This window comes from Protopterus annectens, chromosome 13.part0 (genome assembly GCF_019279795.1).
Source record: "Protopterus annectens isolate FY-2018-M chromosome 13.part0, PAN1.0, whole genome shotgun sequence".
In the NCBI taxonomy this organism is placed as follows: domain Eukaryota; kingdom Metazoa; phylum Chordata; order Ceratodontiformes; family Protopteridae; genus Protopterus; species Protopterus annectens.
Window position 1 is genome coordinate 717,660,387 of NC_056747.1, and position 27,468 is coordinate 717,687,854.

Genomic DNA, 27,468 nt, shown 5'->3' on the forward strand with positions numbered 1-27,468 from the left:
CCGAAACCATGCCTTCTACCGAGGCCTCTTCTAACCTGGTAGAATCGGCTTCTGAAATCCAACCTGCTGTTGTGGTTTCTCAGGAATTATCGGACACTATTCCCTTGGATATATCTACCCCTGCACGTGGAGCTGCTAGGCCTCCTGCAGCCATGTCCATTACGGCTTTTGCCAGGGCTAAAGCAGCTAAAGCTACTAAGACTGTGCCTGTTAAGCCCCCCTCTCACAGGCCCAGCTCCAGTTCCCAAATGCTTTCTCTGGCAGAGGATCTCATTTCTTTAATAAGGGGATCCCAACCTCATCCAGACAGGGCCTCTCTTCCACCTCCAGAGAAGAGACCTAGAGCAGAGCCCCCTGAGCCAGTGTCCACGGATGATTCCTCTGATGATTCAGACAATACAGACCCTCCAGAGGCTCCTTATTCTCCTTACGAAGACTCTGATGCTGAAGAGTCGATTCCTTCTGCCTCTCCACCTGAGGAATTTTCCTTTGGGGAAACCTTACATGCCATGAGGGAACAATTTCAGTGGCAGGGCCAAGATTTCTCAGACTCCAGGAAAAGGCTTAGGGCCTTTTTGCATTTACCACAGCATAGGCCTTTAGCTATACCTCCAGTTCTTTCTGTTGTAGATGATGCATTTAATGATGCCTGTACTGCTCCTGATTCTTTACCTCCAGCCCCTGCTAAGCCCGATAGGTTCTACAGGGTCCCGGACACACATCACCATTTATACAAGGCTCCCTTTGCAGATCCCGAGACTATCTCCCAGGGGCCTAAGGCAGTAACATCTACCTCTGCTAAAAATCCCCTCCCCTCTGAAAGGGAATCCAGGTCCTTAGAGAGATGGGGTAAAAAAGTATACACCTCTGCTACTCTGTCAGCTAGGGCCTTGAACTGTCAATTTCATATGATCCAATATCAGGAGTTTATGCTTGATCAGTTAACTAAGAAACTGTCCTCTGATGAATCTTTAGATAAGAAATATGTTCTGGAAATGGTGCATAACATTCAGCAAGTTAGTAACCATTCTCTAAAATGCGGCTATGATGCACTGGAGGCTTCCTTTAGATCAGCCATGACTGGCACTGTTATCAGAAGGCATGCATGGTTGAAAGAACAGTCCTTGCCCGACCATGTCAAATCAAAACTATTAGATGCTCCCATGGACAAGCTCAATTTATTTGGTTCTCCTGCTCAGCAGGTACTGAAGAAAATGGAAGAGAAGGCAAAATCTGTACAAACAGTGAAAGACTTCTTACAGGTCCAACCTCCAAGATTTAGCAGGAACTGGCCCTCCAAAAATTGGTCCTTTCCAGACTCCTCTAAAGCACAGAGAGGCAGGAATAGGCGTTCAAGAGGCAGAAATCAATCCAGGGGTGCCTACAGGGGACGCCAGTGGCAGGGCAACAACCAGCGAGGCACAGACACAGCCACTACCACTGCAACAGGACAATCACAGTGACTTGGCTCTGGCACCGCCTACCAGGGAACAGTTAGCAGCACCCTTAGGCGGAAAGCTAGCCTTATTTTCAAAGAACTGGCATTACATCACAAGGGACAAGTGGATTTTGCAAACTATAGACCAAGGTTACAGGTTTTATTTCCATACTCTACCAGGAAAAAGAGGAATGCCAAACCTACCACCAAATCAAAAGATAGAAGCTCTAAAACAAATAGCTCAATTAGTAAGAATGAGAGCTGTGGAAAAGGTACCATCTATGGAAGAAGGAAAGGGATTTTACTCCAGACTCTTCCTGGTACCAAGAAAAGAGAAAAAATGGAGGCCTATTCTCGACCTGTCCGCTTTAAACACATTCCTCATTGTTCCAAAATTCAAAATGCTGACTCTACAGCAGCTTCTTCCCATGCTGGGCAAGGAGTCTTGGCTGGTAACTCTAGATCTCAAGGAGGCATACCTGCACGTCCCCATACGACCAAATTGCAGAAGATACCTCAGATTTCTTGCAGGATCAGAGCATTATCAATTCTCAGCATTGCCCTTTGGCTTATCTACTGCACCCAGAGTGTTCACGAAATGCCTGGCATCAGTAATCGCTCATTGCAGACTTCAGGGAATCCAAATTTATCCCTACCTGGACGACTGCCTGATACAAGCGGACAACAAAAACAAGCTAACAGAAGACTTACAAAGAGTCATTTACTTGCTGCAAGCCCTGGGATATACAGTCAATATAAAAAAGTCAAGGCTGATACCATCCCAAAGAATAACCTTTTAGGTGCAGAGCTGGACACATCAAAGCAGATGGCATTCCTAACTGTAGAAAAACAAGAACAACTTCCTCTCTACTTCTTGGCATTAACAAAGCAGAACCATCTAACAGCAAGAAAAGTACTGCAAGCCCTGGGCTTCATGGCATCCTGCATAATTCTGGTCCCTCCTGCCAGACTGCATATGAGAAAGCTACAGTGGTACCTGAAGAATTTATGGTCTCAACACAAACACAGCCTAGAAACCAAAATTCCACTAATACCATGCCTGAAGCAAGAGTTCCTATGGTGGGCTCAGGCCTGTCAATCGAACACAGGTTTGCCCTTCTACAGCATTCAACCAAGCCAAACCATCACAACGGACGCCTCAGACCTCGGTTGGGGGCCCACATGCTGGACAAGTGCATACAAGGCTTATGGACTCAAGATCAGCTGCACCTGCACATAAATCTAAAGGAAATGCTGGCAGTAAAATTGGCAATCCAGACATTCAGACCATTCCTCCAAGAAGGACAGTTGATGATAAGGACAGACAACACCACAGTTATGTGGTACATCAACAAACAGGGAGGCACACATTCATACCCTCTATGCCGGATGGCACTGGACCTATGGAATGTGGCTCTGAGCTACAACATTCAGTTGCAAGCAATTTTTGTACCGGGAAAAGAAAACATTCTAGCAGACATATTAAGCAGAACTACCACGGATGCCCACGAATGGATGCTGCACCGGACATCTTCAAAGCCATCACAAGAAAATGGGGACTACCTCAAATAGACTTATTTGCATCCCCACTCAATCACCAGCTAAAGAAATTCTGCACAAGGACGTACCACCCACTTGCTTGGAAGGTGGACTCCCTATCTTTCAGTTGGAAAAACCTGACAGCATATGCATTCCCACCACTTCCTTTGATGCACAAGGTGCTATTGAAGATCAAAGAGGAACGTCCAAGGATCATTCTGATAGCTCCAGACTGGCCAAGACAACATTGGTACCCATTACTGAGGAGCATGTCTCGGGAACAAATGTGGACACTACCCCTGATCCCTTTGCTGTTATCACAGAACAGCTACAACATCCTGCATCCAAACCTGAAAACTCTGCAGCTGACTGCCTGGAACATTACATGAGAGCAACTAACCCAAATTTATCCCAAAGGGTTAAAGACATTATCCTTGAGGCTCGCAGACCTTCAACAAGAAAGAATTATGCAGCAAAATGGAAAAGATATCTCATTTGGAGTACTGCAAAGGGAAAAGATGTGTCACTGGTAAACATAGCCAACATCCTGGAGTACTTGGCAGAGCTCTTCCATACAGGCCTGTCCTATTCCTCCATCAAGATACACGCATCAGCTATTTCGGCAGAATACAGCTTGGATCCCCCTGTCTTCTCACATCCTCTGCTCAGGCAGTTTCTGAGAGGAATTAAAAATGTAAAACCTCCTAGAAAACCACCATTGCCAGCATGGGACTTGAACTTTGTGCTAGAAAAATTGACACTTCCTCCTTTCGAACCAGCAGCAACAGCAGAATTACAATACTTATCCTGGAAGACTGCTTTCCTGCTGGCAATCACCTCAGTAAGAAGGGTTTCTGAACTACAGGCATTAATGGCAGTGCAACCCTTCCTGATCTTCCATCAAGACAGAGTGTCCATGAGAACAAATCCTACATTTATGCCTAAGGTGGTATCCAGAGTGTCTTTAAACCAGGCTATCCACCTACCTACATTCTTCCCCAACCCACAGAACAGGGGAGAAAGACTGTTGCATACCTTGGATGTGCATAGACAATTACGCTACTACCTGGACAGGACCGAGTCCAATAGAAAAACTGACCAGCTTCTGGTAGCATATGCAACAGGAAGGGAAGGAAAAGCAATTTCAAAACAGACAATCTCCAAGTGGATAGGAAATTGCATTAGATTTTGTTACTCCTTCCACGGAAAGAAGACTCCAGAGAACATCAGGCCTCACTCCACAAGGGCTACAGCCACTACTACAGCTTTCTTACGAGGGGTGGCTACCAAGGACATTATAGAGGCTGCTACTTGGACCTCCGTGCATACATTTGCCAAGCATTATAATTTACCTTTATACTCTAGATCCCGAGCAGGTTTTGCCACTGCTGTTTTGCAAGGGATCCTAGCTACACCATAATCTCTCTTTTTTCCTCCTCCCCTAGTTTGGCTATGGTATTCTACCCATTTGTAAGGACTGCAGATGCATCCTTGAAGGACATAGTACAGTTTTGTACCTACCATAAATGTAGATGTCCGATAGGAATGCATCTGCAGTCAGGATTACCCACCCGCCTTCCCCTCTGTGGTACTCCTAGGGTATTTGCCATCTTTCAGCTAGCTTGGGGGGGATCTATTATGGTGTATTTGTTTGTATATATGTACATACATGCTTATTTTATGTGTTTGCTCTCTGCTATTTGGAAACATTGGCATTTATCCAAATTTAGCCATCCAAGAGGGCACCTGGCATCTGGGGCAAGAAACACTGAGGAAAATGGCGTCGGCTGATGCCTTTATACCCGAAGAACTGCAGCTATGACGTCGGGTGAAGTGCGACACCAGCCGAGGCCAGACCCAGACTTTGGAATCCGGCCAACCGAAGGGCTGCCTGACGACAGGACAACCCATTTGTAAGGACTGCAGATGCATTCCTATCGGACATCTGCATTTATGGTAGGTACAAAACTGTACTTTCTTTCTTTTTGTTATTGGAGAGTGCAGTTGTTTACCTTTTTTGCCTATTTTTCTTCTGGTTGTTGTATTGATTATTACCTTTATCTTTGAAATGTGGGAGACCCTTTCATTGTGGAACACTGAGGAACGTGGTCTTTTTAAGACTCAAAATGAGGAACGTTTCTCATAATGAGGTACACTTGAGAGGTATGCTTGAGGATGAATTTAACTCTGAAGATGTCTGCAAGCTGAGCATCTAAGGCAGTGCAGGATAATACTTTTACCAAAATGAGAACCACTTCCATCTTTGCTTGGAGGCAAAGGTGTATTAAATAGAAATCCCAGTTCCCTCAGTAATCTCTGAGATGAGATCTCATATAGGAAATCTGTTTCCATCGGGTGCCTACGTCATGAGCCTATACTTGAGTTGGACCCAGTAGTCACTGTAACCATGGGTACCCTTTTGTATTTTAGAGCAGAACAGCTTCCTGTACTGCCAAGAACTTGCAACATAAAACAGCATCCCTCTTTATTACCAGAAGGTGATGCAAATGATTTTTGTTTCTTTTTCTTTCATGAACATTGCCATGAAAGTAATATCAGTAGGTATGAGGGTACTGCGGACCACAACTTCCCATAACAAGGAAAGAGAGTACATCCATTGCTCCCTTTCCTTTCCTCTACTGAACTAAGCAGAAAAGAGGGAGGACTGCACTCCTACAATTTGAAAACAGTAAGCTTCCCAAGTGCAAGATCACATTCAGACATGAAATTTGAATCTGCAACTTCAAAACAGGACTGCGTAAGCAGCTCAAGAGCATCTGCTAACTGGTTCACTTCACTGGGGGTGTGAAATATTGAGAGAATAATGCCTGTTGCCAGGTAAGCAGTGCCTCTCTGCAAAGACAGAAAGTACAGACTTTTAACCTCCCCCACCTTGCCTGTTTTGATACCGCATCCTGTAACAAGTCAGTCCACCATGAAGAAAGGTCCCAGAAGCAGACTCTTCTCCAAGACCTTATGGTTCTCCTTCATTTTAGCTAGCTGATGAGCCTAAATCCACAAGAAAACCATACTCCCTGCATCGAGAGAGGGAGCCTGGATGACTCCCTGCCTTGCAAGTCAAGAATCCATCATACAGACCCTGGGACAGGCTCAAATGCAGAAAGATGAGGCCAACCACAAAAATTATGAGACATGTCAACCAACTCAGAGCACAGCAGCAAAGGGCTGGTATCGTAAACAAAGCCAGTAGATGTGTGCTGGCAGTAAAGCCACTAACACCTCACAAGACATTGGAACACCCACATCTACATCTTCAGGTATGCATATGGCTTTGGCAGCCTTCAAGCCAAGATAATGCAGCAGAGACTGTATCTGGATCTTGAACTCCATCTTCATGAGGTTGGCAAATACCAGAACACCCTCAGGCCTTCCCAGAGCGTAACAAATAGTGGAGGAAGACCAACTTTGTACCAATAAAGACCTTCCTCTGAGCACTGATTACAGAGTATATCCTCCGATTTATTGTCAGAGTCATAGTGGTTCAGATCTCTGCCTCACAAGCAGTTGGGTCCAAAGCTGAAACCTGACATCTAGTCCTGTTTCTGTAGAGTCTGCACATTCTTTCTATGTCAGCATGAGAATTTTCTGGATATTCCAGATGTTTGTTGTGTTTCACTGTTGCAGTCCTGACAGTTGGGATTTCCTACCATGAAAGCCCTTGACTGGCCTGACTACCAGAGAAATGTATTTCCGGCTCCCAGGCTGACGGACGCCCTGACTGAGGTCAATATGTTCGTGTATAAAGGTAGCCAGCTTGCATCATGATACCAGTCTTTTCTTGTCGTGGAGCCCAAAGCTGTATTTAAGTCCATTGGTTGGCCCACACGAGAGAAAAGTATCGCTGGGCAAGATAAGTTCCCCATTGGGGAACTTTTTCTTTACTTTGCTCATGTCACATAAAGTAAACAACGGTCTCTGTTGTGGAAAGCAGATCCCACATAGAAACTTTCATTCATTTTGTGCCATTTGCCTAGGCCCAGATAACGTCATCGTTGGTTGTTGGTTTTGTGCATGTTTCTATACTAGAATAATTAGATGTAGGGCAGAATTTCTCACTAGTTACTTAGCCAACAATCTTCATGCTCACCGTCAATGGCATCTGTCAGTCATACCGAATCCGATCTACATAAGCGAAAGAAGGAAAAGAAACAAAAACTTAGGTCATCAGACACCTGCTTCTCCATCTAGGCTTGTGATTGTTGAACAAGGTGAGGTGCTGTCACAGCCCCCTTCTTTTTCTGTTCTGGTAACTCAGGCTTCTGTTGAGACCCTTTCAGAGTCCGACATGCCAATGGCTCCATCCACTGCTACTCAAGCAACTGACATTTGCTAGTTGGTCAGGTCCAGGGCTGCTCTGCAGGTCTTGGCTTCTGAGGACCGTTTTCTGCCCAGAGATTCTGCAACCAGGCCTTGCCCTACGCCAGCTCTGGTGCATTTGCTTCAACCTCTGGAGACAGGCATTAGGGCATCGGACTCCCTTACGCCTAAGGCCTTAGCCATCCCTAAGAAAGCCTCTGTCCCTAAGCCTTCAGTCAGAACATCCAGCTCCATTGCTCAGGGGTCACAGCAGGATTTAATCAAGTTATCAGAGGACTTGCTCTCCATTGTCAGAGCAGGGATCACTTCTCCTAGGAAAAGAAAGAGATGGTCCTCAAGTAATTTTCCTGGATCCCATCTCTTCTGAGAAAGATTCTGAATTTAAGGACTCTGGGTATGAGGAGGGGCCCCTCCTTTGCCTCCTATGAGGACTCAGACTCTGAAGAAATCCTTCCTTCAGCCTCACCTCCTGAGGATTTCACTGTTGGAGAGACTCTGCATGCCATGAGGCAACATTTTCAGTGGGAAGCCGAGGACTACCCATACAAAAAAGAGGGTTAGGAAATTCCTGGACTTACTTGAACGTAAGGGCTTTGCTATTCCCCCCATTGTGGAAGTAGTGGAAGATGTCTTCCAGGAGTGTTCCTTTAAACCTGACTCTCCCTCCCACCTGCCCCATGTAAGCCGGACAAGTTTTACAGGGTCCAGGATTCCCATAAGTATCTTTACAAAAATCCTACTGCTGACCCTGAAGTTATCACTCCAGGACCAAAAGGAGTCAAAAGCAGATGTTCTTCATGTTTCACTGTTGCAGTCATCACATTTGGGTTATCTGCCTGCAGGTAGCCCTCAGCTGGCCTGAATACCAGAGTCTTCAAATTTCCGCGTCAGATGCTGTCTCATCTTCCATGACGTCAGGTCATCAGGGGTATAAAACGTGCAGCCGACGCCATTACATCACTCTCTCTTGCTGTGCGGTGCCCGAAGCAAAAGCAGTTGGCAAGTGCCGGTCGGCCGTCTCCTGAAATTTTTGTTTTCGAGTTTCAGACCCGAAGTCTTCAAAAAGATAAGTACACCGTTGGGGATCCTTTTTCTTGCTCTAACCGATGTCAGTAAAAGTTAACAATTGTCTTTCCTGTGGAAAGCAAATACCTCCTAGAGATTTTCATTCGTACTGCATTCCCTGTTTAGACCCAGACCACGATGTCACTCGCTGTTGGTTTTGTGCCTTGTTCAGCGCCCAAACTATTCGTCGTCGGGCTATTTTTGCAGCAAATTACTTTCATATTCAATCTGTGTACTCCGAAATAGCTTTATTAAGTCATCTGACTACCAATCTTCCGAAAAAAACATAAGGATAAAGACAGAGACAGACCGCATAGGTCCAAAACTGCTGACTACGCTTCCGTTAAGCTAGTCACCAGTCCACCGGTACTCAGTAAGGTCCTTTCGCAGCCCCTGATACCTGCTACTCCAGATGCGCAGGCCTCTACTGAGACCCATTCGGAGTCCGGTATGCCCCGAGATGCTTTTTCGACTATGGAACCTGCGGATGTTTCTACTTTGGATGGGTCCGGAGCCGCTGTGCAGGCACCAGCTTCTGAGGGTATATTCAGGCCTACAGATATTCATATGAAACTGACGCCATTGATTTCATCCAGGCCAAAAACTCACACTATGCCTAGAAAACAGACAACCAAACTGCATGCTCAGGCCCATAAGCCTCAAAAACAAATGGTTAGACTGGCTGAAGACCTTATTACCTTAATTAGGGGAAGCCAGCCTTCCCCCTCTAAGAGACCTAGAACTGAATTTCCTTCTGATCAGGAATCTAATTTTTCTGCTCCTTCTGATTAGCAGGATTTGCCCTTATCTACTTATGAGGATTCTGATGCAGAGGATTCCATTCCCTCTGTCTCCCCTCCAGAAAACCTTTCTTTCGGTAAAACCTTGCATACTCTTAGGGAGCATTTCCGCTGGGAAAGCCAGGATTACTCTGAGTCCAAAAAGACACTTGGGGAATTCTTACTCCTGCCTCAACACATGCCTTTAGCTATCCCTCCTGTTCTGGACATTGTAGATGATGCTTTCTAGGACTCCAGCCTTACCCCAGACACTTTACCTCCAGCTCCCAGAAAACCTGACAGGTACTACAGAGTACCTGACTCTCACAAGATCCTCTTCAAGAATCCTTCTGCGGATCCAGAGACCATTTCCCAAGGACCAAAAGGCATTAAGGCTACTGCTGCCAAAAATCCTACCTCTTCTGATGGAGATTCTAGAGCCTTAGACAGATGGGGTAAGAAGGTATACACTTTTGCTACTTTGGCCATTAGGGCTTTAAATTGCCTGTTTCATATGTTAAAGTATCAGCAGAATATTGTGGGACTACTTAAACAGAAAATGATGTTGACTGTGCTGAACACAAAGAATTGCAAGATTTAATGCATTCTGCAGAACAAGTTGGTAAACATACATTGCAATGTGGTTTTGATGCTTTAGAAGAATCCTGCAGGGCTGTTGTCACTGGGTCTGTACTTAGAAGGAATGCTTTGCTTAAGGAACAAAACCTGCCAGATCATGTTAAAGCCAAATTACTGGATGCTACCTTAAACCAAGACCGCCATTTTGGCAACAAAGCAGAAGTCCTCAAAAGGATGGAGGAAAAAGTTAAATCTATGCAAACTGTTAAAGATTTCCTACAAGTACAGGCTCCCAGATTCAGTAGGCATTGGCCTTCAAAGAACTGGTCCCTTCCAGGCCTTCTCAGTCCAAACCCAGGAACAGCGACCACCTAGGCTACAGTCTCAGGCTACGCACAGACCTAAGCAGTGGGGGACTCCCACTTCCAAAGCAGGGAGTAGTAAGCCACCCTCCTATGGAAAAATGGCACAATGACTTAACCTTAAACTTTCCAAGGCCTGCTCAACTACCTGCTCCCTTAGGAGGAAAGCTCACCCTGCATGCAAAAAACTGGGAACTCATTACCCAAGACAAATGGGCTTTGAACATAGTCTCCCAAAGATACAGATTCCATTTCCACACACTACCAACCCCAAATGGTTGGCCAGACCTACCCCCAAATCAGTGGACGGAGGCCCAACAGCAGGTTCTCTCTCTTCTCAGTATCAGGGCTATTCACCTTGTCCCGGCAGAACAAAGGGGACAAGGTTTTTTTATTCAAGACTTTTTCTGGTATCCAGAAAAGACAACAACTGGCGTCCTATCCTGGACCTCTCTATTCTCAACACCTTTCTGGTGGTTCCAAAATTCAAAATGCTAACTCTTCAACAGCTTCTTCCTGTGTTAGCCAATGATGCCTGGCTGGCAACCCTAGACCTAAAGGAAGGTTACCTGCACATCCTAGTAAGGGAATCTTGCAGGAAATACTTATGCTTCAGGGTATACACAAAGTGTGTGGCTCCAGCCATTGCATTTTGCAGGCAGAGAAATATTCAAATTTACCCATACTTGGATGATTGTCTGATTCAGGCAGAAAACCAGGACTTATTGTTACAACACCTGGCATTCGTAAAGAAATGTCTAACTTCACTGGGGTACACCATCAATGAAAAGAAATCTCACCTAATACCCTGCCAACATATTGTATTTCTGGGAGCAAGCTTGAACACAACTTCCCGGATGGCATTCCTCACTCCGGAGAAGCAAGTTTATCTGACAACCTACTTCAAACTATTGGCCACAAAACCCCAGCTATCTGCAAGGAAAGTACTGCAAGCCCTGGGGTTCATGGCCTCTTGCATTCTGCTAATTCCATATGCAAGACTGCATATGAGGAAACTCCAATGGTATCTAAAAAGCCTATGGTGTCAACATTCTCAGGACCTGGAAACAATGATTTCTATCATTCCTTGTATGAAAACAAAGTTCCTTTGGTGGGCAGAGGCCTGCTACCACAACAAGGGACTCCCTTTCACTCTACCCCCTGCCGCCCAAACCCTAACAACAGATGCATCAGACTATGCATGAGGGGGCTTACATGGCAGGGCAATGCATTCAGGGCAAATGGAACCCGAGACAGATGCACCTGCATATCAATCAAAAAGAAATGTTAGCTATACAGAATGCTCTGACAGCCTTCAAAGACTGTATTCTTCCAGGACAACTATTGGTAAAGACCGACAACGCCACAGTTGTGTGGTACATAAACAAGCAGGGGGGAACCCACTTGTACCCTCTCTGCAGACTAGCCATGGCTCTGTGGAACACAGCCTTGAGCTACCAAGTACATCTACAAGCTCAGTTCCTGCGAGGCAAACTAAATTCACTGGCAGATGACTTAAGCAGAAATCTCATGGACCCACATGAATGGAAACTAGCACCAAAAATATTCAACTTCTTGAGGAACAAATAGGGGACTCCAGCGGTGGACCTGTTTGCCTCCCCTCAGAACTACCAGTTGAACAAGTTCTGCACAAGAACTCCCCACAGCCAAGCTTGGAAGATGGATGGCCCTGTCCTTTACCTGGGAAAGCCTCTCAGTTTATGCCTTCCCCCTCTGCCTCTCCTCTCAAAGGTTCTACTAAAGATCAAACAGGACAAGCCAAGGACAATACTGATTGCACCAGACTGGCCACGCCAGCACTGGTACCCCCTCTTGCGCAGTATGACACTGCTGCAACCATGGCTCCTGCCTCAGACCTTCGGGCCAAATTCTGCACCCTCAGCTTCAAACCCTGAATCTTTCAGCCTGACTAATACCTTGAGCTCTCCTCTAGCATCACTCAGTAAGCAGGTGCTGGATGTCATTCTGGTGGCAAGGAGGCCTGGTACTAGAAAATCCTATGCTGAAAAGTGGAAACAATACTGTTCCTGGATTCAGGCTCAGGGGATGGGCACAACGGTGCCCAGCTTACCTCATATTCTATAGTACTTAACAGAAATGCTCCACAAGGGCCTATCCTTCTCGTCAATTAAAATTCATGCCTCTGCCATTTCAGCATATTATAATATAGCCCCCATCTTCTCTCACCCCTTGCTAAAACAATTCCTTAGAGGGGCCAAACATTTAAGACCCCCCCCCCCCAGGAGAGCTTCCACTCCAGCCTGGGACCTTAACTTTGTATTGGAAAAACTCACTCTCCCCCCTTTTGAGCCAGCTGCAACAGCAGAGTTGAAATTCCTTTCTTGGAAAACAGCCTTCCTTCTAGCCATCACTTCAGCAAGAATAGTGTCTGACTTACAGGCCCTCATGGCAGTGGAACCCTTAATTATCTTCCATACGGACAGGGTTTCCCTCAGAAATAATCCTTCCTTTATGCCCAAGGTGGTGTCTAGTGTGGCCTTAAATCACTCCATTCATTTGCCTACTTTTTTCCCTAATCCACAAAACAAAGGGGAACTAATACTGCACTCTCTGGATGTGCACAGACAAGTTAGATTTTATTTGGACAGGGCCAAGCCTCTCAGAAAATCTGAACAGCTGCTATTTGGCTTTACTGCAGGGGCAGAGGGGAAGGCCATTTCAATGCAAACCATTCCCAAATGGATAGCACATTGCATTCATGGAAATCCTACGCCACAGGGTATAAGATCTCATTCCACCAGGGCTGCATCTACCTCTGCGGCCTTTCTCAGTCCCTACCAGGGACATCCTAGAAGCTGCTACCTGGAGCTCTGTACATACCTTCACCAAGCATTACCACATGCCTGTCTTTTCTAAATCCAGAGCTGGATTTGCCACTGCAATCTTGCAGGGCTTAATAGCTGGTCCTAATGCTGTTTAACTACCTCCTCCCTTCCTTAGCTTTGGGAATCAACCCAAATGTGATGACTGCAACAGTGAAACACGAAGAACATAGTGCAGTTGTATACACTTACCATAAATGTAGATGTTCGAGTGTATTCACTGTTGCAGTCCTGGTTACCATCCCTCCAGCACCCTGACTTCTCTTGGCTGTACCTTTCCTTCTTGTTTGGTATGTTTATTTTTTCTGGTGTATTTGCTTTTTGATGGGGGTTCACCATACCATATAATTGCTTCCGATTGTGGGGGAACCTGACATCTGGGACAAGAAAAACTGATGTAATGGCATTGGCTGCATGTTTTATACCCCTGACGACCTGACATCATGTAAGAAGAGACAGCATCCGATGCAGAAATCCGAAGATTCTGGTATTCAGGCCGGCTGAGGGCTACATGCAGGCAGATGATGCAAATGTGATGACTGCAACAGTGAATTCACTCGAACATCTACATTTATGGTAAGTGTACACAACTGTACTTTCCTCAACCTGCTTCCTACAAAATAAGCCGGACCATTGACAGGTTTGGCAAGAAGGTTTAAGCATCCCCCATCCTTGCCGTGAGGACCCTAAATTGTCAATTTCATATGATTAAGTACCAACAGACTATATTAGAACAGCTTAAACAAATGTCTCCACCCTTGAAGGCAAAAACCTTGCAAAAGAATTGACTGACCTCTGTTATTCCAGTGCTCAGGTAACTAAACATTCCCTCCATTGTGGCTGTGATGCTGTGGAAGCATCTTGCAGAGCAGCTACTGCTGGATCTGTTACTAGGAGACTTGCTTGGCTCCGCGAACAAACTCATGTGGAACATGTCAAGTCTAACCTTTTGGATACCCCCCCTGACAGGGGAGTTCTATTTGGGCCCAAGGCAGAAGTCATCCCTAAAAAGATGGAGGATAAGGCTAAGTCAATGCAGACAAAAGATTTCCTTTAAGTACAACCATCCAAGTTCAGCAGAAATTTTCCAGCCAAACACTGCTCCTTTCCCGCCCAGCCTAGGAGTAGGCAGAGGAAACCTTAAAGGGCTAGGCCACTCAGACAGAGGCAACAGTCACAAAGGGGAAGACAGTGGACCTCAGAGTCACCTAGGCAAGGGAGTTCTAGACCCCAAGCCACATCCAGAGAGCAACAGTGACTCAACTGTTCCTCCCCTCCCCTCCCCCCAAAACTAGATGGAAGGCTGTCTCTTTTCAAACATCCCTGCACGCTCATCACCTCAGTCAGATGGGTTCTAGACATTATTGCAAATGGCTACAGCATTTAAATTACTCTGGTTATCCAGATGTCCCCCAAAGTAAAAAAACAGAGGTCTTGGCTCAAATCCAGATACTGTGTTCACAGGAAGCAGTCAAACTAGTTCCCACTGCCAACAGAGAAAAGGATTCTATTCCAGGCTCTTCCTGGTCCCCAGAAAGGAAGGCTGTTAGCTTCCCATTTTGAATCTGTCCAACCCAATCAATTCCTCTTGGTGCCAAACTTCAAAATGTTAATCCTCCCAAAATGCTACCCATGATATCCCCTTATATCCACATGGTCTCTGTAGACCTAAAAGATGCTTGTCTGCACATCCCCATTCAGGATTCCCACAGAAGATTTCTTCTCTTCAGGGCAGGATCTAGTCGCTATCAATTTTCTGTACTGTCCTTTGACTTATCTATAGCACCAAGAGTTCTCACAAAGTGCATAGTACCAGCAGTAGCTTTCTGCAGTACAGGGGAATGAAATCAGTCTTTACCTGGACGAATGCCACATACAGGCCACAGATCAGTCCAAGCTCCTCAAGGACATCAACTTTACCCAGGACCTCCCTTCTTCACTGGGGTTCACTGTGAACCTACAGAAATCCCAGACTTCAACAAAAAAGATTGTCTTCCTAGGGCACTTCTGGACTCCTCTCTCCAAAAGGCTTTCCTTCCTCCAGAAAAAGTCTCCTTCCTGAGAGATTTCTTCCACAGAATCCAAGCAAGGGAATTTCTTCATACCCTGGGATACATGACCTCATGCATCCTCATGGCTCCCCTTGGCACATTACACATGAAGAAACTCCAGTGGTACCTGAAGAATGTCTAGTGCCAGAGCCCTCAGTCCTTAGAGACCAAGATCCCCTTGACCCCCTGCCTCAAAACAGAGTATGCATGGTGGGCACAAGCTTGCTCCCAGAATCATGGCCTCTCCATCAAAGTCTCCCCTTAGGCTCAACCCTAGCCACAGATGCCTCAGAGACTGCATGGGGGGAGGGGGTCTGACTTCCAGAACCTCCAAACCCAGGGGAAGTAGGAGTCCAGATCCAATGACAGACTCGTCAACTGGAAGGAACTCATGGCAGTATTAAAGGGCCTGTTAGTCTTCAAGGAAACAAAATTCCAAAACCAGCTTGAGACACAAAGACAAACCAGTAATCCAAAAAATGGTAAATGACCAGGAGAAAAAAAGCAGCAGTAAGTCCAGCACGGATAAAAGTTCCTTTAGAACTTCCTCAGATAAGGTACTAGGACAAAAATGCTAGTATATTACTTTATTTAATGATACTTTTTTTATTGTTTTTAAGTGTGAGTTTGTTGTTGAACCTTTTAAAGGAACTTTTTTTTGTGCTGGACTTGCTGCTGCTGCTTTTTCTACTGGTCGTTCACTATTCTGTTGGATTACTGGTTAGCCTTTGAGGAAAAAATGGGCCCCAGGTGTCCTATTAATCAAGACAGACAGTACCACAGTTATGTGGTACATAGACAGGGGGGTTGGCACAATCTTACCCCCCCTCTGCCATCTAGCAATGCAAATCTGGGAAACAGCTCAGTCTATGGGCTAACGCGTGATAACACAATACCTTCCAGGAGTTCAAAATGCTGTGGCATTCCATCTCAGCAGAAACTTGATTGACTCTCACAAGTGGCATCTGCACCCTAAAATGTTAGTCCATAATCCAAACATGGGGAATTCCACAGGTGGACCTCTTTGCATCCAAAGAGAATGCACACCTGCAAAAATTCTTTACCAGCAGCAAACAGGAGACAGCTTGGAAAACAGATGCCTTCTCCTTCCCTTGGACAAAGCTTTTCATTTATGCATTTCCCCTCATACACCTTCTTCCTCGGGTTCTGCTTAGGATAAGAGAAGAGGGCCCAAGAGCAATGCTTATAGCTCCAGATGGCCCAGACAGCATTGGTATACCCTCCTCCTTGAACTCCTCAACCAGAGCCCATGGCTACTCCCTCAGAGTCGATCTCCAAACCCAGAATGAGGGAAATGTTTTTACACCCCAATCTGCAGACCCTCAACCTTGCAGCGTTGATGATCCCACAACAAACCACAGTGGTGTTAGCCTAAGTAAACAGGTGCTAGAAATCCTCAAAGAATCTAGACGGCCTTTACAGCAGGAAATCCTACTTAGCTAAGTGACAAAAGATTTTCTGTTTAGTACAAAGATCACCACCTAGATCCCAAATCAGCATGTTTCCAACATCCTGGAATACCTGACTGGCCTGCTAAATCAGGGACTATCTCATTCTTCCATTAAAAGCCATCCTTCTGCCATCTCTGCATATGTGCCCTCCCACCCTTCCTTTTTCTCCCATCCACTCTTACACAAATTTCTTAGGGGAATAATCTACAGTAAACCTCCTTCTTTTTGGGACCTTAATTTTGTGCTAGAGAAACTGACCTTGCCCCCCCCCCTTTGAGCCAACAGCTTCTGCGGACTTAAAGTTCCTGACATGCAAAACAATTCTTCTGGCTATCACTTCAGTCAGGAGGGCTTCTGAGTTGCAGGCCTTCATGGCGCAATGGAACCTTTCCTTATCTTCCACAGGGATAGGGTCTCTCTTAGAACCACTCCCTGTACCACCATCACTTTATGCCTAAATTGGTCACTGGCACCTCTTTGAATCAGGCCGTCCATCTCACTACCTTCTTCCCCAAGCCACAAAACAAAGGGACAAGAATTCTGCACTCCTTGGATGTGCACAGGCAGCTGCATTTCTATCTAGACAAGACAAAAGCTTGACTGATCAGCTTTTCATTACCTTTGACTGTGGAAAAGGAGGCAAGCCTGTGTCTCTAAGCAAACTATTTCCAAATGGATTTTCCACTGCATTTGCTTTTGTTGTAGCTCACATGGTAAAGTGCCACCAAACCAGGGCAACTTCTACATCCACTGTTTTTCTAAAGGTTGTCCCCACCAGGGACATCTTGGAGGCTGTCATCTGATCTTCAGTGCATGCCTTCACCAAGCACTATCACCTGGCATCCTTCTCCAGGTCTAGAGCAGGCTTTGCCACTGCTGTCTTGCAGGGCATCCTCTCTTCCCCTTAGAGACCTTCCTTCCTCCTTTCAGCTTTGAGAATCTTCCCAGTAGTCAAGACTGCAACAGTGAAACACAAGGAACATTACAGTTTTTTGTACACTTACCATAAATGTAGGTATTAGTGTATTCACTGTTGCAGTCTTTTTCTGCAAAAAAATCCCTCAGCCTACTGTATTGGTAGATTCTGTTTTTGCTACTCAGGCAAGGGACCCCTCCTTGGCTTCCCTCCCTATGTCAGGTTCTCCTTTGGATAACTCCTGTCTGCTTAGGACTTCTCTTAGTTGAGGGCAGGAAAACACTGATGGTATGATGCAGGCTGGCTACCTTTGTACCTGAACGTACTGACATTGGTCAGGGTGTTTACCAGCCTGAGAGCCGGAAAGAAATTTCTCTGGTAGTTTGGCCGGCCGCGGGCTTTCAAGGCAGGAAGTCCCAAAAGTCAGGACTGCAGCAGTGAATACACTCAAACTTGTACATGTATGGTTAGTGTATACATCTGTACTTTTCCTGTCATGTCTGAAAAAATATGGTAACAGATCAGCTACTCGGAAGTGTCCGTATACCCTTCGCCTTGTGACCTAGGTTGTGGTCTGAGGGCCACTTCACTTACCCAGCCAACAAATGAAAAAATTAAGGTAAAAAGTTATAACTGAGAGCACACATGAGGCCCTGGATAGGGTTACCAAAACTGAGCCGTTTAAAAGATCATTCCCCTGCAGAATTTTAGCTATTGCAGCCAGTATTTTACTTAAATCTTTGAACCCTGAGGAAAACCAATCAGCAACACTTTATACTGGAAGTGATACCCTCTCCCAAAGAAATAGCAAATTGAAGGCATTCTGTTTGTGAACCAGAAATTCATATGCATTAGGAGGTGTCTATCACATCCAGATACACCACTGAGGCACCCTTCATGAGCAAAAGGCATGAGTCTCACTGCAGGCTGATCATACAAAACTGAATGTATCAGATGTGCTAGCTGAAGTCACTCAGATCCAGAACCGGACGAAAACTGTCCATCCACAATAGCCCCAACAATTTGCTTAAACAGTAATCTGCAAGAAGAATTTGTTTTGGAAACTCACTGTGCTCCAAAATATGGCTGAAGAACACCACGCCCAAAACCCAGTGACCCTTAGTTGATGGTTCTCCAGATCAAGGTAGTCTCAGAGAGCAGCTCCACCCACTCCAGAGGAAATCCCCGACGGAAGTCAGAACTGTGGCAGTGTGATCAGTAGGATTTTCTTCTTTAGTAACTTCCACGGCATGGGAAGGGTTAAGACATTGACACTTGAGAGCCTTTATGTAGCATGTAGGTGGCGTTTTTAGGATTGGCCAGCTTTAAAAGATAAAGCAAAAAGATGTAATAAAGACCCTCCATAGAGTAAGGCTATGTGAGTATCCCTGTGGTATACTTTTTTCAGTTCATCAGGTCCTGGACAGACTGAATAAAAAAGCTCTTGCTCCAAGAAATGGGCATCCATACTGTTCCTTTTAAGCTCCTCCATTAATATGGCAGCCACATCACTCAGACCTACATAGGCACTCAACTGAAACTGTGGCTGTAGCCAAAATGACAGCACAGTTAAAGTTACCAGTAAACATGAGGCATCTTTATGTGGAAGTCGCCAAGACAGTCACATGATGAGCCTTCTTAAGCCCAGACTCTGTGAGGTTAAGTTTATCCAGAGCCTTTCTTAGTATGTAGGACTGGAATTAGGAAAGGACAAAGGAACAGATGCTCCTAAGTCACAGGATGAAAGGGTAAGTCTACTTGTCACGTCTGTCTGAAGCTCTGGACGACTCCTCAGGCAGTGTGGAACCAAAATGCTACAGTCCTTTGGTTTTCTGCCTGATGTCACCCTTTCATTACTTTCTTTGATTGGGTATTGTACCAGCATTTCATTGCATTTGCCAACAGCTGTTCACTACCTGTACTTATTTCCTGACAAAAGTTTACTTCTGCCAACTCTAGCACCATTTTGTACGTATGCCGTCTGTTTTTGGCACCGGTTTAACAGCTCGTCCCAGCTTTGCTGAATGTATACCAGACACACCTATACCTTGTACCTGATGCCAGCTGTTGATAACAGTGATTCCTCACAACTGCAGATTTTTTGCCTGACAGCATTTATCTAGGGGTGGGTGTCATGTCAGTTAGGTGCGTTGGATCTGTGAATTCAATGTTCTGGTTTTAATCTGCACTGACAGTGTACTCTGCTCTAGTTCTTTATCTGAGCTTAGCTTGTACTTGGCAACACCTCTTTTAATTTTCTCTGCTGAATCTCCCTAATATCAGTTCTTTAACTGCATATGACACCACCATTTTTCTTTTCCTTTTTATAAATCAGTATCTGGAATGACAGTAGCCCGTTTCTTGATTTATAATAACTTCCTAAGTCTTTTATTTAAGTGAGGAGAAACTTGCCAGTAATAGAAGTTGTAGCATTCATCAACGTGCAATGAAGTGTAATATTTCAGAGAACACACACAAAAGTTTACCTTTTACTTGTAATATGAGGCAGTGCTGTGAAAACTGAAAACACTTAGCTGAAGATCTGCTTAAAGTTTGAACTTTAGGCATTGTATATCTGCTGTAGCACTGCGGAGTCAGTGAATGTATTGACTGGGCTCACATCGTACCCTTATGTGCACTGTGTGGTAAAAGCAAACCACAAAAATAAGTCAGAATGGTCATTTCTGCTACGTATCTTGGTATAGATTCAGTCTAAAGTAAATGTGTATAGCTTATGCCACCAGAGGCACATCAGTACTGTTAAAACACAAGATATATTTTAAAACACCTGCCTTAGATTCTGTACAATTTTTCCTTGTATTTGAAAACTTAGTCCAGGTTGAAGACCATGTACTACAAGTAACATTTTCTTGCAAAGAGAGTGAGTGTGGTTGACTGTCTCTGAAATTCCTTAGTGTACCTGAAAGTCAGTGCAAAAAAGCAGATTTTGGATTACAATTCAGACCCATTGTGCTGAAGCAGAGATTTTGTTTCTGACCTTTGGTTTGATAGAATGAAGTACTGTCCTCCACTGACCAATTACAGCTAATGGAGGCTGCAGAACCAGTAATAAAGTGTCAGAAGAGGCAGGGATATGTTGGAAAATGATGGCTTTTATTCCTGCAAGGTGTTGTCATTGTGATTTATCTTGTATAGCTGATGGTGAAGAATGTTTAATTTATGCTTTTCTGCATCTAAATGCTTGTTTCTTTTCAAATTGTTGTAGGTCAGCTATGCACACAGCAATCGACTGGGGCAAAATGGCAGAACAGTGGTTACAGGAAAAGGAGGCCGAAAGACGAAAGCAAAAACAGAGACTAACACCAAGGGCTTCTCCCAGCCCTATGATAGAAAGTACACCAATGTCTATTGCTGGAGATGCCACTCCACTTCTGGATGAAATGGATCGGTAGACCAGAAATTAAAATGGCAGTGTCTAGCCCCCTTATCTTAGACTTTGAAGACTTGAACTCAGTATTGAATTATGTACAGAGGAAAAAGAAACTACCTTTTAATGGGACAGTCTTTTTTAAGCTACATACCTTCTGTTTCATTTTGTACAGTAGCTTGAACTGCCTTTCATCTTGACACCATAATTTGTTAAGACACTTTAAGCAAGCAGCATGGAGGTCTCTGCCCTGGTATGGGGTGGCTTTAGAAATACTTTGTTTTCCCCTTTTGGAAGCCCTGGCATCATCTGTGGAATTTTTAATGTAAAAACATACTCATTTTCTGGCTTTATTTGGTTACTTCATTTTTTATTTATGTGCATTCTCTTACATTAAAGAAGCACTGCTTTCAGAAATACATCTGAATAAGAATAGTGTGCTCCAGGTTTTGGTGATGCACAGCACTTTGGTGTCCTTTTGCAGTTTTTCTTCTGTGTGTTATCTACAGTAATTCGTGCTAGCCAAAAAAATGGGGACAAACAGTCCTCCTTTGAAGAGCCATATAAACTGCATGAACTAAGTTATCCTAAATTAATTAACTTTAAATGTTTCATGTTGAGCAGACAATGAGCGATAGTCATATACCCGTTACCAGCAAATTGACTGGATTTCATACGACTTGTATTTAAAGAACATGTTGATAGCAGATAGACTGCAATACATATATTCAGATTTGAATTTTTATATGTTTTATGAAATTGTGTGAAATGAGAATTATAACATTTCTAGAGTTTGCCAGTTGCTCCCAGCTCCTAATCAACTATAATGTCAGACTTTTTTTTTTTTGGCTAAGTGCTTTGAGACTTTAAAGACACACAAGTAGTAATGTTGCAGACCTTTTGGTACAGTAACAATGTTGTAGTAAACACTGAAAAATCAATATCTATGTTTGAGTTAAAATCCTCTGCTGTCATTTGTTCCACCTCAGTATGATGAAGAAATGGATTTCGATTTGAGTATTCTGTTGCTCTGCCATGTGCGTTAGGGCAGGCTAATCCCAGTCATAGTTTCTGTTTCACTCCACCCTTGCAGCTGTCTGTTGTCGCTGAAGGCAGTGCACATACCTTACCCATACCATAGAAGGGTTTGGAGACACTAGTTATTGGAACTTCCGCATCCATACATATGATCTGATACTTTGTCATGTTGTCTCTGCTCTTCTGGCATAGTATCATTAAGGAAGTTAAGAAATATCTGCTGTAGAGTAAAAATGCATCATCATGCTAAGGAACATTGCCAGTCTGTGGTCCCAGGTAAAAGTTTGAATGGGTTAAGATATCTGCTCATGATGAAAGTTATAACTCATAGCCAAACAAGAGTGAACACCTGCTCTAGCACCCAGGTCTAGGTTAAAGAATCGCTGGCATTGCTTGTAATACAAACCTTGCTTTGCTGAGAGGTTAATGGATAATTGTTCCTTTGTTACAAACATTCTGGTACATTGTCACAGTCCCTTCTCTTTAGGTTTGTGCCAGCCTGAATTTTGGGGGATTTTGAAATATAGTCCGTTGAGAGAATTAAAGCTCTGCTATTTAGAAAAAAAAATCAACAGATGCTGAAGTTCAGATCCTTAAAGGTGGATGCTTGTGGTGATCTTGCAATATTTCTCATAATGTTATTCTACAAAACAAGAGCAGAAGGTTTGTGTATCTGACAGTACCCCAAACATGACTGTTTTTAGGGTAGTTTTTATTTATTTTTAATTTAAATAAAAAAATACAAATGTATTTCCTAAATCATGCTTCATTCAATGAGTTTGGAAGATGTGACTTAAGTGAAACTACCCAGATCACAGATTTAGTCATTTAAGAAGCACAGCCTTTGCCATTTGTTTTCTGAAACGTATTAAGCTACTTTTACTTGTTTGTTATAATGCAGACTTTTTCATCACACTTCCTCATCCAGATTTTACAGATCTTATTTGAGGTATACCATAAAAACCTACTGTCAATCAGTAGCGGACCGGAGTTCCACTGTGGCGACCCCTAACCGGGAAAAGCCGATAAGACAAACATTTGAGGTATTCTAGTGTGATTGTTGACTTCATTATTCTTAGTTTTTGTCATAATGCTGTGGTTACTTTTAAAAGTGGGTTTATATCTGCTTCCATATGAAAAAAAAGTGTATTTCTTTGCTGTGAGAAAGTGGGTAGCATCGGAAGCTTTTTTTGTACTTTGCATTCTGTGCTTAATTTGCATTAGCAAAGACTTCCTACTCATTGAGCATTGTTTAGGTTTTTGGCTCAGCTGTCAGTTTCTGAAAAAAAAAAAAAAACATGCTTGCATACCTCTGAACATGGAAACATCAAAAATCTTGCCAAAGGCCCATGAGAAGTAGGTATAACTGGCCAAAAATCATGATGCTGATTAGCATAAAATTTGCATGCATATTCATGTTACCCTGCCCAATCTAATGGAAACGTGGGATACCAACATGAAGATTGAAGTCACTAATTTACCTCTCAACTTCTTAGAGCAAGAAATCCCAAGAAAGCCATAAGTAATGAGGGGACAAAGGCCCAAAAATAGGGATAGTTTTGAAATATTGCTTTTATAAACTTAGAGAGTTGATAGAATAACAGGTTTTTGCATTAGCATGAATTTCCTGAAGGGTATGAAGTCTGAAACTGAAATGAATGTCATTTTATTTTGACTTCAGTCCTCAATGATTTGCCAGTGATTTACCAGAAAACCAAAATTTTACAAGGAATATACCAAACATATGAGGCAAAAATCTAGGGGGGGAGGGGGTTCTTCTCTGTATATTCTGTGAAAATCTGGACAGTTGAGAAGTATCTCACACACACACACACACACACACACACACACACACACACACACACACACACACACACACACACACTTAATAGCTACAGTTAAACCGAATCCTGTATTTCATTCCTACTCTAGCCGTAGGTCATTTCTTCAATTTTCTCTTCAGAGCCTTAATCATACACTATAGCAGTTTAAATTGTCTTTTTCTAACGTCTCCCTACAATGAAGATTTATCCTGATATTTCTAAAACTCCCATCATCTATCACTAGGTAACCACTGGTATGCAACTTCGCAATCTACAAAAGAAATATATTCTTTACGTAACCTCTTTCAATACATCATAGTTATGTCTGGGCTAACAACCTATCAGATGTCATCCTTCCTCCTATACCTCTCAGCTATAGCTTATTATGAGAAATCATCCGCATTTTGAGTCTTCACCCCCATGGCACAATTTTAATGCTTAGAGGTTGTGTGGTGGTAGATATTATGAAGTTTCCAAATTGTTACAACAATCCTCCAAATCCACACACTCAACCCAACTTCCCCAAAAACGTCTGTAATTTGAGTCACAACAACCACTTTTTTGTAGAGCGCACCAAATGTTCAGATATTTTATAAATGGGCATAGAAACACAATAATAATATATAAATGCCATTAAAGTAAACTAACAAATGAATACATGTAAAAAAAAAAAAGTTTGAACTTTACAAATGAAAATACACATAACATATACATTTTAAAATCTCATTAATTCATTACTATTTCTCTTGGGTTCTTCTCTGTATACAAAATGGAATTTCCATAGCAACAGACAGTGGTGTCTCTCTAGCTCCCCAGGTTTTACATAGCGACAGGATGGCTTTTGTCAGTGTAACATAACTGCTGTACAGCTGTATGCAAGGTAAAATATTTATGTGTTTATGCAAACATATGCTTCAGAGTTATTAAATGTTTTTAGAAAATAAACCTCTGCATTTAAATTATTTTAGCCAAAACTCCAAATGATAAACTTTTCTTGGGTCATACACTCAGTTCTCAGATGAGCAGTAGCTGGGGAAGAAGTGCAAATATCTGTTCTAAGGTGACAACTCCTAATAACCCTTATGATGGTAAAACTGAAAGACTTGTTAGGAAGCAAGACATTAAATATGCTGTCTAACAAATGCAGTGAGGTTTTATTACTGCAACATGGATTATACAGGCTATCGACATATTGTGTCAGTGTTGAGCTCTGATTGAACAGCCTGTGTCATCATAAGACTGAGTGGGATACTACTGAGAAATGCATTTAAAAACAGTGTGACAAAAATGAAAGAAAATTACGATCACATTATCAGAGAGACAATGTAATAATTTCTTTAAATAACTTGTACCACTAGTATATTGGTTATGTTGTGTGCTTTTCAGATTTCATCCTGCCCCATTTGTGTAGACTCCTGGGGCAATTACTGTGCTGCCTTACATGTGAAAAGAATGTTACAAGACATGCAATCCTAAGTGACTGGTTCTGTTCCTGTCAGTCATGCCATAAACAGTTCCATCATAACACTGCTAAGAGGGTCTTGCAGCTCCGCCACCACATGCTGCACTTCAAGTTAGTGTGGTGTACTGGTCAGTGCATACAAATGCAAGTACGTAAATACTCTGCCTCTGGATACACAGTTACATAAAAATATCCATGTTTGTATAAACATTGTGCCACTGGATACAAAGTTAGTATGTTTTTAGAAAATAAATAGTTTGTATAAATGCTGTGCCAATGGATATAATGCTGCATAAATGAAAACACATTTTTTTTTAGTTTACTTATAGTTTAAGCATTAAGCAGTTCAGTCCCCAAATGTGTTGCATGTTTTAGTAACTAAGAATTTGCTAAAGTTAGCTTCAACATTGTTTTAACATAACCCTTAGCTACCTTCTTTTTAACATAGCACCACGCAGAGTAACGAGGACAAAACAGGGTTGAGTTGCAGACCATGCTGGTTGATAAACTAGTATAAATCAATGAACCTGTAACATTAGCGTAATACTTTAGCTGCCAAGCTGTAGTGTCTGTTTTATATACCTGCAGAAAGTTACGCAGAGCTGTCGTACAAAAATAACAATCCCTCCAAAACCCAGATACAATGCATGAATTTGTCTGTTTTTTAAGATCTTTGACTCCAGGAGGCAGTTAGGCAGTGCCGTACTGTCTCACAATGCTGTCTTCATCATGCATGTCTATGTACGTTGATGACATTGTGGGATATGCCTGTGATGCGTGATGACATTAGCATTAAATAAAAAATGTAATTAAACAAAAAATCTAAATCAGGATTAAAAGGGACTACTCGGGAATTTGTGGCACCCTATTATTTCACCCCCCAAAATGGGAAATACTGAGAAATTTGGTATGGTTGAGGGGTATGCATGCTTGTCAGGTTTAGAATGAAGTTCCTTGTATATGTGCATGTTGAAGTAAGTTGTACACAGACACACAAGGGTTAGTAACAGGGCAAGAAAGGTGTTTGAACCTGAAAGATGTTGCTTCTTTGTACTAGGATGTAGTAATTCACAGTGGAGTATGAACCTGCTCTCCCATGTCATCAACAGCCTTGAAAGAGGGAGATAGGGAATACACAGAAAATTGTAAAAGTGAAAATGTGGTTTTGTATGCACTTTACCTTTAGACGATGTCTGACCTTTTATTCTGCAAAGTGCTTCATTGCTGGCTGCTGCTGCTATTACTGTGTTATGTGAATTTATCAATGGATGAGCTATTTTCAGGCTTAGGGGTTGGGAATCTGTTTGCATTGTTAGTCAAATCCATAACCTGTTTTGCTGCAGTGATGCAGCAATGCATGTGACCTGCATACTCAATGTGGAGGCATATGACTGCTTTAAACCAAGTGTACTTTGCTGACAGATGAAGCATGCCACCCATTTGTAGTCTCTTGTTAAAAGTTCTAAGAACGTTACAGTCATTCCTTCAGGACAGATTTCTTTAGTTACCAAAAGAGATTTTAAGAGATTATTTTTGGTTTGACACTTTTCCTATATAATTTGGGTTTTGATACTTTGACATGTGTTTGATCTTTGATAATGCAACATTCTGGCACAGCAGAGGTCTCTCATCTCCGTGTATGTTTTCTTGGATGGGTTATAAAGTGCATCCAGTGTCCTGGAAGTACTGTTGGATAACTTTAGTCTTTCCCCACAGACCATGCTGTTTTGGAGGGGGTTGTCCTTCAGTACAGTAACCTTCCCAGACAGAGTGCAACAGTTAATAGAAATTTTCTTTTATCTTGGTAAAGCCACAGTCTTAAATGTCAGGGCATTTTAGTGCCCGGGGTTACATGCTTTCTTCCATTTTGATGATGCCAAATGCTTAATTTTATGCGAAGAACTACAGTGGTATCTCAGAAATATTTGGGTTCAGAACATGTATTCCCTATAACTCATGCCCCATCTTTTTTTCCTTTGTGAAAGAGCTTCATTGCTAGGTTCTTCAGAGGGCTAAGAGCCAAGGGCCTTCCCGTTGTTTCTGTTAATTCAGAAAAGGAAATGAAAATTGATTCTTCATATTTTGCTTATGGAAGCTCTTTTGGGATGGAAGAATCCACTGATTGTCTGTGTCCCAAGTGAGTCATCCATTTGGTTTCAGGGAGAGGACTGTTCATAGTGATGGAGTTCAGAACCTGTGCTGTAGCTTGTATACCTAAAACAGTTCGGGTTGATGCTTCATAAATGTTCTCAACAGATATATTCTTAAGAAAAAGCTGCAGGAGCATAATGATGCCATTGACAATATTACAGTGATATGTTATGTCAGCAAAACATGGGATATTCAGTCCTGGG

General features: G+C 43.1%; 1 protein-coding gene across 1 annotated transcript in view; it reads left to right on the forward strand.

The window, feature by feature from the left end:
- SUPT6H (SPT6 homolog, histone chaperone and transcription elongation factor) overlaps positions 1-22,588 on the forward strand; it is a 2,620,423-nt gene extending 2,597,835 nt beyond the window's left edge. The window contains exon 36 of the mRNA XM_044054882.1: positions 20,630-22,588. Within this exon, the coding sequence (XP_043910817.1) occupies positions 20,630-20,816 (187 nt within the window). The 3' untranslated portion in view covers positions 20,817-22,588. The remainder of the gene's footprint in view (positions 1-20,629) is intronic.
- Positions 22,589-27,468: the final 4,880 nt, after the last annotated feature.